Genomic DNA, 13,042 nt, shown 5'->3' with positions numbered 1-13,042 from the left:
CTGCAACCTTGTTGTTTCGGGAAGAAGCACTTAGCCCACTGAGCTGCTGGGGCCTGGAGTACATATTCTTATAAATGCCTTGCTTACCTGAGCACTTTGTCTTCAGTTTAATCATTTTTAGACTTTAAAATATGTTGCAGCTAATATATTATGGTTCCTTTTTTTTTTTTTTTTTTTTACAGAGACCGAGAGAGAGTCAGAGAGAGGGATAGACAGGAACGGAGAGATGAGAAGCATCAATTATTAGTTTTTCATTGCACATTGTGACATATTAGTTGTTCATTGATGTGCCTTGACCATGGGCCTTTAGCAGACCGAGTAACCCCTTGCACGAGCCAGCGACCTTGGGTCCAAGCTGGTGAGCTTTTTGCTCAAACCAGATGAGCCCGCGCTCAAGCTGGCATCCTCGGGGTCTTGAACCTGGGTCCTCGACATCCAGTCCGACGCTCTATCCACTGTGCCACCACCTGGTCAGGCTATATTACAGTTCTTGAAGTGACGAGAGAAGAGCTCCTTAGCCAGGGAAGATCTGGCCAGTAGCACAACTTATGTGTGTCCTGCAGCAGAGACTGAAGCTCTTAACTGTCCTTTCCTCTCTCCATAGTTACTCAGGTATTTTCAGTAAAGAAATTATGTAGGCTGCATCAAACTTATTTTTAGAAAATGCATCTTGTAGAGGTGGTTCCTACAAATTTTGGTTATAAATTCTTCTGAATTGGAGTTGAAAGAACGCTTATGTTATCCTTTAAGTCGTTTCTTCTCAGGATACATTCTTAAGGTGTTTGCAGAACTGTTTCCACTGTTGGCTGAATTTAGAAAAATAAGTGTTAAACCTTTCACATAATTGTGTAAATTACTCGTAGATTTATTTTTAAGGTATGAATCAGCTTTTTGCTATGTAAGAGTCTTTGTCTTTGTTTTTGTTTTTTTTTGTTATGCATCAAACTGCTTTTTCTTTTTGCTTTTTGTCTTTTTTTTTCATACCTGCATGGTGTGACTGAATACTTTATACTTCATATAAATTCTAGAATTATATCCACAAGAATGACAATTGGAGTGAATAAGAAAATTGAGTTGTCTGGTATATTTAGAAAACATTGGAAGTTGTATTTTTTGACAAAAGTTGAAGACTCACCTGTATATGCTGAAAGTCTATTCCTATCAACCCATCTTCTCTGCCCATGTTGTGAGGCACAGATTCCTCTCACCTTCATCTGACCCCCCATTGGACTTTCTGAGTATCAAAGTAAACCGGGGAGTCACAGCTAGGCGTACCTCTGGGGAGCAGGAGGCAGCTCTGAGTCTCCCTCTTCTCTGCCAAGAGCGGCACTAGCCATTTGGTCGGTGGGTCAGAAAAAGGTCAGTCATGGGTTTGGTTTGGTTTTCAATTAGGAATACTTCATTACTAGAATAAATTGCTTATAAGTTAGAGATTTTACAAGATCCAAACTTTTATAAAATATCATGAATTAACAAAGAAAAAGAATAAAAAATTAACAGGCAGTGATTCCAGGCAGTTTGTGGTTCAGCCCAGTATGGAAATGAGTGCAGTGGGCAGCCCCATGGGTGTCTCCAGTCCCTTCTCCACGTGGCTCTTCTTGCAGCAGAGTAGAACTGGGACTTTCTGGTGAGGATGCTGCTGCCTGGTGCCTGATGCAGCACAGCTGGAAGATCGTATGAGATGTCCATCTGACTATTAGCTGTGGGTTTTCCTGCACATTTTGGGATCTCACTGATTTGCTACAAGAAAATGTTAAACTGTGGATATTGACAGAAACATGCAGTGCTTCTCTGTGGGAATGAAAAGGTGGTGATTTGTATTTGAACACTCTTCAGCATTTTTCAGCGTGTGAAGTTTCATGGCAGAATGGTTGCATCCTCTGACTGCCAACTAGATTTGCTAAATGTCAGTGTTGTCTTGTGTTTTGGTTTAACCTAGCAGCTCAAGCAAATTGGAGCAATGACAGTGTTCACAGATGGTGTCCATCTGGTCAGTAGGGTGTGTAATTCCCCGACCACGGTGCACCCAGCGTCCCTTTTGCAGCTTTGGCTCTGCAGGTCAGCAGAGCACAGGATGTGGTGGTGGGCTTGGAGCAGGGAAGGGGCTGTAGCAGGGTGTCTCCGGGTGCCCAGAGGTGCGCTGCAGGTTAGAGGGTAGAGGTAGATTTGGGTGGTAGGGGCCTCTGCAATTGGTCTGGATAGCCAGGGTCGTTGAGCAGCTTTCCCATGTATTTGACACCTCGAGGGTGGCGAGCTGCTGGGGCATCGTCAGCTCTCCCAATGCTCAGGATATTGGGGTCCTATTGAGGCTGCTCCACTCAGCAGTGGGAATAAACTAGGTCAGCATCTGTCTTTGCAGGTTCAGAAAGAAAGGCTCAGAGGGTTGTTGGGGTTTTTTTTTTGTTGGGTTTTTTTTTTTTTTTTTTTTTGCTTTTAATTAGAGTTGTTTCCATGTAGAATGAACAACCTCAAAACTAATAAAAGTTAAAAACTTTTTTATTACAAACTATTAAGCGCCTTGGTTTATGGTATGAAATCTGTCACTAAAGTTACTCTTCTGTGTAGGCAGAAGCTCTGTCCTGAAGACGTGGCCTTCACAGCGTCAGTGTTCCCACATCAGTACTTGTCTTCCGAGATGGCTCTTCCCCCGTACACCTACTCTCCTTACCCTCTGGAGTCCACACAGAGTGTCTGCCCCATGCTGGGCTCCCAGCGTGATTACACCCCGCCCCACCGTCACCGAGGTTTCCAGACAGGGAGGCCACAGTATGGGCACATGTGCACTCTCCCACCAGACACAAAAACTCTGATTAAGGTTAGTGAGTGCTATACTTCTGCTGGTCACTGTGGCATTTAAATTGTAAAGAACTGGCTCATTCATGCATTGATTTAAGCATTGCTTGTCTTTTTAGTGGCACTTAAGAACTGATTTGGCCTAGCTAACCTTTAAAATGGTTGGCTTCTGAATACTTACATATTTGCATTTTTAAACCTGTTTTATAGTGGTGCAGTTGACCCTTGAGCAACACGAGATTGAAATGTACCACTGGGTCTATTTGTACATGGACTTTTTCAATAAATATATTGAAACATTTTTAGGAGATTTGAGACAATTTGAAAAAAGTGTAGATGACTTTCTTATTAACATTTTTTTCTCTAGCTCACTTTATTGTGAGAATATAGCATATAATACACATGATATACAAAATATGTGTTAATCAACTGTGTATATTATCCGTAAAGCTTCCGGTCAGTAGTTGACTATTAAGTTTTAAAGGGTTGGAAATTATACACAGGTTATCAATTACTGGAGGTTGGTACCCTTAAGCTCCCTTGTTCAAGGGTCAACTGTAGTTTTCCTAGTTTGTGTTACTTTTTAATTTTTTCTGCAGAAAAAAATGCATGATGAGCAAAAGTTTGACAGTAAGAAGGCTGATGGAACGATATCATCTAATATAAAATCAGTAAAAGGCTCACATCATATGTCCATTCGTGCAGACACTAAAGGTAAAAATAACAAACTCTATGCCAGCCTGCTCCACTCATCCAAGTGTTACTGTTCTCTGGACAGCTGTTTCTGTGGGTTTACTGTGAAAAGCTGAGGCCATCAGACTTCCTATGGAGTCCTGGAGTCCTTTCCTCTTGGGATGGGACCTCCTGGCTATGGCTCTGGGACATGCCCTTAACGTGTTACTACCTTGTTTTACACAAGAAGTTGTCCAAGGTCACAGAGCAAGTTGGTCTTGACCACATACCTCAAAACATGTCCATGAATAAAAGCAGATCACAACCAATCCCTGTGCTATGTTGGGCCATGTTAATTTCTGACCAGCTTCTTTTGTATACTGTTAGGACACTTCTTAATAGGTGGGGCAGTTTGCCTATGACTTCAGTTCTGTCTTAACACCAAACCTGGGGCAGTATAGTTACTCAGAGGGTACTGATTTTATTCGTGGCAAAAGTCCTGTCTGCTCTGGACTTGAAAGCTACCATTCTGGTCCGTGTCTGAAAGTTAGTGAATCAACATGGTGTCTTGTTTTTTAACTCTAATTTACTTACAAGTGCAGTTTGATCACAGCCATCTCCTATTTATATAATGTCATAAGACCTTTATAATAGAGTACTTACTGGGAAAGGGTTATCATTTATTTACAGATATAATTTATGTTACTTGGTATATAAGTTTTTCTGTTTGCATTGGCTTTACTTATAAACTGTTATATGGAAAGGTGAGGAAAGTTGAGCAGTAACACTATAACTCTGGCCTTGTAATTACATACGGGGACCCTATGGCATTGTAGCCTACATTGTCATTCATCTGCGTTTGAAAGACAAAGACAGGACAGAGGTTTATAAGTTCAGTTCTACCTGCTGTCCTCCCGTAGTTCTAGCAAACTAAAATAGGGAACATTTCTTACTTAAAGGAAATATGTTAGTGTCTCCTTAAATTGGCAAAACTTTAAAATGTATATAAAAAATAATCAAAATGCCCAGGTGTGCAGTCAGGTTAAGGTAACTATTTCATCAGCATTATAATTCTTACTAAAATGTGCACTGTTTTGGTTCTCCTGCTTAGTGGCTCAGCCAGAACAATTGCTATTCTGATCATACGTGTTTCCACTGCTACACAGAAGGTTAACAACACTAGCAAAAGTTAGGCTGTTTGGACAATAGCATGTTGGTGCATCAGTAGTAATAGATTTTCTATTCCGCACCTTAAGCATGAGTACAGGTCATCAAATATCTGAATTTCTCCCCTACTTTTAATTCTGTAAATGCAGATGGTTTTCATAAACGAGCAGACAGGAGATCCAGAATCATTGAAAAGTGTGGACCTGCCTCCAAGCCTGAGTTTGAATTTACCAGGTTGGATTTTCCTAAACTGCAGGGAGCAGAGGACAGTGAGATCTTAGAGATGCCAAAACAGCCCCAGTGGGGGCCTCTGCGCTCTGCCTCCATAGTAGAGGCTCCTCTCAGGAGAGAAGTGAAGCCCACTCCCATGGGAGCAGAGGTGAGTGCAGGCACCTTCCGTTGCTTCTCTCTCTCTCTCTCTCTCTCTCTCTCTGTCTCTCTGTCTCTCTGTGTGTGTGAACTGTTGACAGTGGGTCTGTGACACCTAGTGCTGTTTTCCAAGAATCACCTAATGCCCTGTTTCTGCCTGTAGCTGACAGGTAGAGAAGAGTCGAGTGTGAACCCAGCTGGTTAGCAGCCCGTTGTGAACATCTCACGTCTATAATTGTGTTCTGACAGCACATTTTCAATACAGACAAAAAGATTTTATTTACTGAAATATACTGCTCACAAAAATTAGGGGATATTTAAAAGTGAATATGAAGCTATAAAATATTTCCTAATTTTTATGAGCAGTATAGTAGTGTTTAAACCTAATGTGCATTTGGTTATCTCTTTGTAATTTTATTTATTTATTTATTTATTTATTTATTTATTTATCTCTTTGTAATTTTAAATTACACCACAGTCACCATTTGATCTTAAAGTTGTAGTCCACAGTTCGAGTTATTTTCCTCTCATCCAGCTTAATTTGAGACTTTCAGTGAAAGAATGTCACCAGGTTACTAGGCCCTAAAATCACTTCTGACAGGCTTCCAGTACAGGAAGGGTGGGGCCCTCCTGGTGTGAGGACAAGGTCCAAGGACAAAGAGGAACTGCGAAGAGAACAGTGGCCTGATTGCTCTCCTGACTGGAGAGAGGGTTTCTGCTTCCTCTCCTTGTCTTGGGTGCTGGGCCACTGAAGCCCTGAGGCTGGGAGATGGTGGCTCACAGTGTGCAGAGGGTTAGCCATTCCCACAGTGTTTTCCTGTGTGTGGGCATGATGAGTAATGTTGCTCATATAGGAGACTCTCATTCTCATTTGGCAGACATGTGGCCTTCGGGGCTCAGTGGAGTGTGTGGATGCTGAGCAGTGAGCAGCTATGTGATTTGGTCACAGCAGGCAGTGGATAATTCAAGTGTTGCACCGAAGTCAAACAGAGAGGGAGCATGACTGACATCACATCATGGCCCCCTGTTAGTGGTGGAAACTGTTGATGTGGACATCATGCTATGTGAGGCAACTTACTTACATGTTACCTTGGTATAGACTCCCACTTGTGAATTGTGTGGGCAGTATTTTCTTCATTTTCCTTTTAAAAGAAACCTTTCTTCCTTATTATACTAGTAGTATCTGTGAACACAAAAAGAAAAGCAAAGAAAATAATTATCTGAATTTATCTAGCTAAGAGAAGACCATGTTTCTTACTTAACAGAAGTTAGTGGTACAGTGTGGGCATGGTACATGCAGGGGATATACCTATGTGTGCTTGTGGGAGGGATTTTCAAAATGTTTTTGGCATTTTTTCTATGTCCTTAAATACCCTTTGAAAACATGACTTGCACTGCATCTTTAATATTGATAAGAACGTAATTGATTTAGCCAATTTTGAGTAGCTAAGCCATTTCTAGTGTTTCATTGGCTTTGGTGAGCATACAAGTTACATTTACTAACAGAACAGGCTGTGTTTTAATTATTTTATTCTTATTTTTTTTAGCGAGTGAGACAGACAATACAGGAACAGACAGGAAGGGAGAGGGATGAGCAGCATCAACTCGTAGTTGCGGCACCTTAGTTGTTCATTGATTGTTTTCTCATTCGTGCCTTGATGGGGTTGGGGGAGCTCCAGCAGAGCAGGTCACCCCTTGCTCAAGCCAGCGCCATTGGGCTCAAGCTAACAATCATGGGGTCATGTCTATGATCCCACACTCAAGCCAGAGACACCACGCTCAAGCTGGTGAACCCGCACTCGAGTTGGCGACCTCAGGGTTTAGAACCTGGGTCCTCAACGTCCCAGGTCGACGTGCTATCCATTATGCCACTGCCTGATCAGGCTTATTAATTTTATTTTTTTATTACTGGATTCAGATATATGAAATGACAAAATCGGTAAATTTGTGAAGTATATTAGCTTTATAATGTATTCTCAAACTATTCAAATTTGAACTGATCAGTTTCCTTTTACCTTTGGTCTGCCCATCACTCTGAGATGGCTTTGTGTCCCCTGCCGCCAGGGTCTCTGGGCTCACATATGTGCTCGTGGCAGCTCTGTCTTTATATAGTGGGCACTTGTGACAGGGCTCATACTTGTCATCTCTGGATGTTTCAAGGGACTAGAACTTGGGTGTGTGGGCTTGGTAAACGAGGCTTTAGCATTTCTACGGGCACTGTGTTGGCATATTTGTGTTGCTGCGAGAGTCCTCTGTGACAAGCGGGTCTTCGGGGTTGCGTGAGGTGTGTGGTAGGATCCCATTTTCTGGGATCTACGTAAAAACGACACAGAGGTGTTCATCTGCGCCGAGAGGCAGAGACACAAGCTAAGCTCTGGGCAATGGGTGGTTGTTTTTCTTTAGTGAATTTTTTTATTTTTATTTTTATTTATTGATTTTAGCAAGAGTGGAAGGGAGAGAGAGTGAGACAGGAACATCGCTCTGTTCCTGCATGTGCCCTGACCAAAATCTAACTGGCAACTTATGTGCTTCAGGATGATGCTCTAACTAACCAAACTAGCCAGCCAAGGCTAAGGAGAGAGGTTTGACAGAAGGAAGTAATTTCACTTTTCACATTATGTACCTAGGTACTTGGAATTTTTAATTAGCATGTATTTTGAAGATTTTAAGAATGGCAAGGGAAGCTGTATTTAGAAACTAAATGATTCTTTCAATTTAAAATAGTAAGAAAATAACTGGTTTGCTTTTTAGGGTGGAATAGTGGTGAAAAATAATAATTCGACTGTCAGTGCTGCTGCCAATCCCTCTTCGTGTACAAGAGGTAAGAGTGGCTACCAAATATTACTTTAAAAAATGAGTTGTCTGTTTTCTAAGTTTATTTTCAGTTCAGTGCAACTGAAATGTTTTTGTCTGAAGCCTTCTTTAAGGCAGCGGAAAGGGTGTTGATAAACCTATGTGGCTATTAGATTAAAGCAGACAAGCTCCTACAGGTCTGTGTAGGGGGTGAGACAGCAGACTCCAAATGAGATGTTCAGCCAGTGCAGTGGGAGTGTTTATCAACTCAACATGATGCTTTCCTTACACATTACCTGTACCAGAGGTTCCCAGAGTTCTTGATCTCAGGACCCCTCAATACCATTTAAACAGCCCCACAGAACTTAGGTTTATTTAGACAACTGTCAGTATTGGGAATAAAGTGGTACCTTGAGATACGAATTTAATTCGTTCTGTAACCGAGCTCTTACGTCAATCAACTCGTATATCAAACTGCTATAGTAGACCCGTGTGCCAATGCGCCAACTAGCGGCGGCTTCCTGAATCACAGCTCGTATCTTGGAATTTCACTTGGATCTCGAACAAAAATACGGACCGAGTTGCAGCTCATATCTTAAAAAATTCGTATGTTGGTCTGTTTGTATCTCAAGGTACCACTGTATTTGAAATTAAACAGATTTTTAAAATACTTATTAATTCACTTAAAAGTAACAATAATAAACCCATTATATATTACCATAGCATTTTTATGAAAAAGTAACTATTTTCTAAAGTTAAGACAGTAAGGAGCCCTGGCTGGGTAGGATAGTTCAGTAGTGTCATCTCGATTGACCAAGGTTGCAGGTTCAATCCCTGGTCAGGGTACGTACGAGAATCAGCCAGTGAATGCACGGATAGGAGGAACAATGGATCAGTGTTTGTCTCTCTCTCTTTCTCTCTCTCTCTTTCCCTCCCTTTCTCTAAAACCAATAAATTAAAAATGAAAAACAGGAGAGCAGCCTTGTTTTACATTTTTTGCAATTCTTCAGTGGCTGGTCCAGTAGAGCTGCTTTGGCATTTGGCTGTTTCACTGTCTTACTTTGCAGAGTCTGGAAAACTCAGAGAGAGAGAGAGAGAGAGAGAGAGAGAAAATAGGGAAAGCAGGTAACACATTACTGTCGGGAAAACAGTTTTGACTTCAAGGGTCCTGGGAACCTCAGCCACACTTTCAGAACTACTGATCTGTCCTGTCCTGGCCAAGAAGTAATATATGTATTTACAGAGAGTTCATTAGAGTCTGCTTTTGAAATGTTTATAAGTAGCTTGTCTTAACAAGACCATTTTTATAAAATTATTTCAGATTTATCTACAGGTGTGTTTTTCTTTGCATTCTCATGTTTGGTAGAAAGAACACATCCGAGGCTACTCTGAGGATGTGTGGTTCCACTCTATGGTGACAAGAATAGTCTGGCTCATCTGCGGTAGCCACAGGCTGCTGACATGACCTACCTACATCCTGATGACTGTCCTTTTGTGTGTATGTAGAGTTTCATGGGCACCTAAGGAGTAGTGTGGCTGTGCTTATTCCTGTGTTCTGACACAGAGATAAATATCCAGTTATTGTCATAGCTGAAGTCTAGTGACCTTTGACTTCTGCTCTTAAAGATACACATTAAGGTTAGTAGGGTAAACATTGATCCTTAGCTCATTCATTCTGTGTGATTGCCAAGTGGGTGTAATTGAGGATTGCTGTTTTTTAACTGAACGCCCCCAAGTGAAAAACAGTTTCTAGGAGGACCAGTTAATCTAACAAGTCAATTCAGCATGCAGGTTCCAAGGAAAACACAAGTTTAGTGAATATTGTAGTTTCCAAAAGAATGTTTTGAACAATAGCCTAAATTTCACTGTTCTGAGTAATTATCTCACATGGTGCATGTTTGGAATTTCTAAGGACTTTCTTTTTACTGTTGAGACTGTTCCCCAATTGTGATTATCTCTGAGCAGAGTTGTCCTGGACGCCAATGGGCTATGTTGTCCGTCAGATGTTCCCTACAGAACCGTCACCAACCCCTAGAAATGCCACTTCCATGGTAAACCTAAAGACAGTTGTTTCATCAGCAGATCCTAAAAATGGTAGCGTATCATCTTCTCAAGTTTTGTCTTCGGATCCTTCCTGCAACACAGAGAAATCCATTGTCCACTCACCTAGAAAGGTATGCATCATTTGTGCACACTGTGGGTCTTCTGTGCTGCTGTGGGTCTTGTGTTTGTTTCCCTCGAGTCCTGACTGACAGTGTTTCCTCCTGTTCTGTGGTCAGTTCTCTGAGTTGGTTGTGCTCAGACTTTGAGAAAGAACGGGGCCTCAGTCATGGAATCTGAGTGGTGGCATTGTGTGTGTGTGTGACGTGTGCTCTAGACCGGGGCTCCTAACATGTCTGTGGGTTGTTTTGAATTCTTTACAAGAGAGAGACTGGCAGATGTGTGTGCTCCTTTGCTGTGTTCTTTCAGTCTTTGGTCTGTTGAATTTAAATTGAGGACCCTGCGAGGGTCCTCAAAGCACAGTCGGTCAGTGCCACATTCTGCTTTCATTTGGTGCATATTATTGACTCTGGGTAACGCTGCTTATGTTTTTTGTAAGATGGCCTATCAGAGTCCATCTTCTCTCAGTTCAGGTCATTTCAGGCTGTCATTTGTGTCGATCCCTAGATTATATCTTAAAGGGCCTTTCTCATCTAGATTTTGTTCTTCGTTATCAGTGTACTGATACATTCCTGTAGGTTGAGATACTGCTGTGTCCCTTTAGCGCAGTGGTTTCCCGTCTTTCCAGGTCGGAGGATACTTTCTGAGGTCCTGTGTCACAGACATCCTGTGCAGATGTGCGCTGTGCGTGTATGCTGGACTGATGAAGGGAATGTGTGCAAGTGGCAGTGAGTGCGAGAGACACCTGTGTCCTGTCCTGCACAGCTTTGCACTTATTTGAAAACACAGGAGGTGCAGTGAGACCCATCTAAGAACACAGAGGCTGCTGGCTGTGAGACCCCACTATCCCCTGGGCACAGGCAGCAGCCATCAAGTCCTGTCCCAAGTGGTTTTCCCAATAGACAGTAACACTAAGAATTAACAGATTTTTTATTTTCTAAGGGTCTGTTGAAAAGATGACGAACTAGTTTGCTTTCAGCAGGATGGTAGGGAATCCTAACGGCTTTTTCCTTTAAAAGTTCTCATATTGTGTCTACAGCCATACCACCCTGAACACGCCTGATCTCGTCTAAAAGTTCTCATATTGTAAATTTTTGTGACTGAAATGACAAAGGTGGTGTACCAGGATCTGACTGTGGGAAAAGCCCTCTCCCCTCACCCTTTGGTGTTCATGCCTCAGGGAAGCCTGCATTAACAGCCTGGTGTGTGCCCCACCCGCATCAGGCTCCTGAAAACAAACAAATAGGATTCTTTTGTTGTTTTTCTTTTTTCCCTTAACAAAACTGGTCATTCTTACACATTAAAAATTGCCTTTTTTACATAACACACTATTATGGACAGCCCCTCCAGGTCAGTAGAGAAACACTCTTTTCAATGGCTGCTGAGGTTTTAGCTGTGAGGATTGGTCTCTGCTGGGCATAAAGCAGGGCCCCCAACGGAAAGGCCTCACCGCCTCTAACCTACACTGGCGCACCGTGCAGGCAGGCACAGCAGCCCTCGGGTAGCGGTCAGTGCTCTGGGAGGGCAGCGGAGGGGCCAGGAAGTAGTGGATGCTCTGGAGCCAAAAAGAGGAGCATCCCAGCCTTGGTCCAGTGTCGGTATAAGTGTGAAGGCCCTGGGGCCATGTGTGTAAGACCTCACTGAGGACAGGTCAAGGGCTGAGGGTAGGGTGAGGGTGCTGAGGTCAGACTCAGGTTTCGGGTGGGCCCGACGTGGTGAGCTGAGGGCCCGATGGGGGTGTCTGACGTGCAGCCAGCCAGCTTTAGGAGGCCCAGGATGTGGCAGAGTTGGCACACTGGGCATATGACGAGGCTTCCATCGGAAATAGACTTACTGATGTGGCCTCCTCAGGCCAGAACCGGGTCTTGTCTGCATCGACCAGTTTCAAAGTATCGAACAGGCCAACTGTTTTCACAGGTTTTTGTCCTTCAGAATTATTCTCCCAAATGCTGGCTCTTTGGAAAATAGAGAATGAGAAGGGGAACTCTGAATAAAGTTGCCACATGCTCATATGATTTGATATCTTAATTTTGCTCTGATATATGGAATTAAACATTCTATTGAATGTCCTAAAAACCCATGTTTTTGTTATTCTAGTCCAAAGCACCACAAGGTGGTCATCCTGAGCAAAATGAAGCCTCAAGAACGAGTAAGAAAAATAAAGAGAAGACTAAGTCAAAATATGAAGTGCTGAGAGCGCAGGAGCCCCCACGAATTGAGGTGCGTGTTTGTTCCCATATGGTGTGATGTGCGGGTCTGTCTGAAAGCACTGTGGGCTGACTGGTTTCCTAAAACCTTTAACGTTGTCTTGAGTAAGAATTCTCCCAGTGCTAAAGAAAACAGCCATTGTCCATTTTCTCCACATCCTCATTGTGGTGTTTTGGCACGAGGCCCATCTGTCAGCAGCCCTCGGTGACGCTGGACCGAGCGGGTGATGGATCTCAAAGCAACGACAACTTGTGTTGAAGTCGAGGCGTCCATGCCCCAGGACTAATGTCACCCTCATACATTCACCTTCTCTTTTTGCTTTGCACGCTGGCTCTGTCGGGCCTCCTCTTCTGTCCAGAAACCTGATTCCAATGTGCTTCACTAGAGGGATGTTTAGGACACCAGAGAGCCGTCGTGGGCCCTTGTCATGACTGTCACAGACTCACAAAAGCGCTCTTAAATTATTGTCCTGCCATACTTCAAAATGCCCCCGTGCTCCAAGGAGCTGTCCTGGACTCTAATTACATTTCTCATGGGTCTGCAGTGCTGGACTCAGCATCCTAGCTTCTGGTGCCCGCACAGCGATGAGTGGAGTTGCCCAGGCGTCCAGCCCAGGGTCCAGCTGAGGCTTTCCCACAGGCCTGGGCGTTCCCAAGGTTCTAGGAGCAGTCTCTCAAGAATAGTGGGCTGCATATGAAGGCCTGTTACCATGGCACAGCATTTGGATTTGGGCCAATAAATAACTCATATTTTCCCCATTTCTCACGTAACCTCCAGAGCCCCTAAAATGCTGACAAGCACATAAGACCTTTTTTTGTGTGTGTGTATTTTTCCGAAGTTGGAAATGGGGAGGCAGTCAGACAGACTCCCGCATGTGCCC

At 43.2% G+C, this 13,042-nt stretch overlaps 1 protein-coding gene across 14 annotated transcripts in view; it reads left to right on the top strand.

Annotated features, from left to right (window-relative positions):
* SECISBP2 (SECIS binding protein 2) overlaps window positions 1-13,042 on the top strand; it is a 30,422-nt gene that overhangs the window by 1,325 nt on the left and 16,055 nt on the right. For 5 of the 14 annotated variants that reach the window (XM_066257535.1, XM_066257534.1, XM_066257533.1 and 2 more), the window contains 6 exons: window positions 2,566-2,815; window positions 3,393-3,507; window positions 4,782-5,011; window positions 7,753-7,822; window positions 9,760-9,968; window positions 12,052-12,174. In XM_066257535.1, coding sequence (XP_066113632.1) covers window positions 2,566-2,815; window positions 3,393-3,507; window positions 4,782-5,011; window positions 7,753-7,822; window positions 9,760-9,968; window positions 12,052-12,174 — 997 coding nt within the window. The remainder of the gene's footprint in view (window positions 1-2,565; window positions 2,816-3,392; window positions 3,508-4,781; window positions 5,012-7,752; window positions 7,823-9,759; window positions 9,969-12,051; window positions 12,175-13,042) is intronic. The other 9 variants (XM_066257540.1, XM_066257537.1, XM_066257544.1 and 6 more) reach the window with 7 other exon arrangements.

This window comes from Saccopteryx bilineata, chromosome 2 (genome assembly GCF_036850765.1).
Source record: "Saccopteryx bilineata isolate mSacBil1 chromosome 2, mSacBil1_pri_phased_curated, whole genome shotgun sequence".
NCBI lineage: Eukaryota > Metazoa > Chordata > Mammalia > Chiroptera > Emballonuridae > Saccopteryx > Saccopteryx bilineata.
This window is presented reverse-complemented; position numbering and strand designations above follow the sequence as displayed.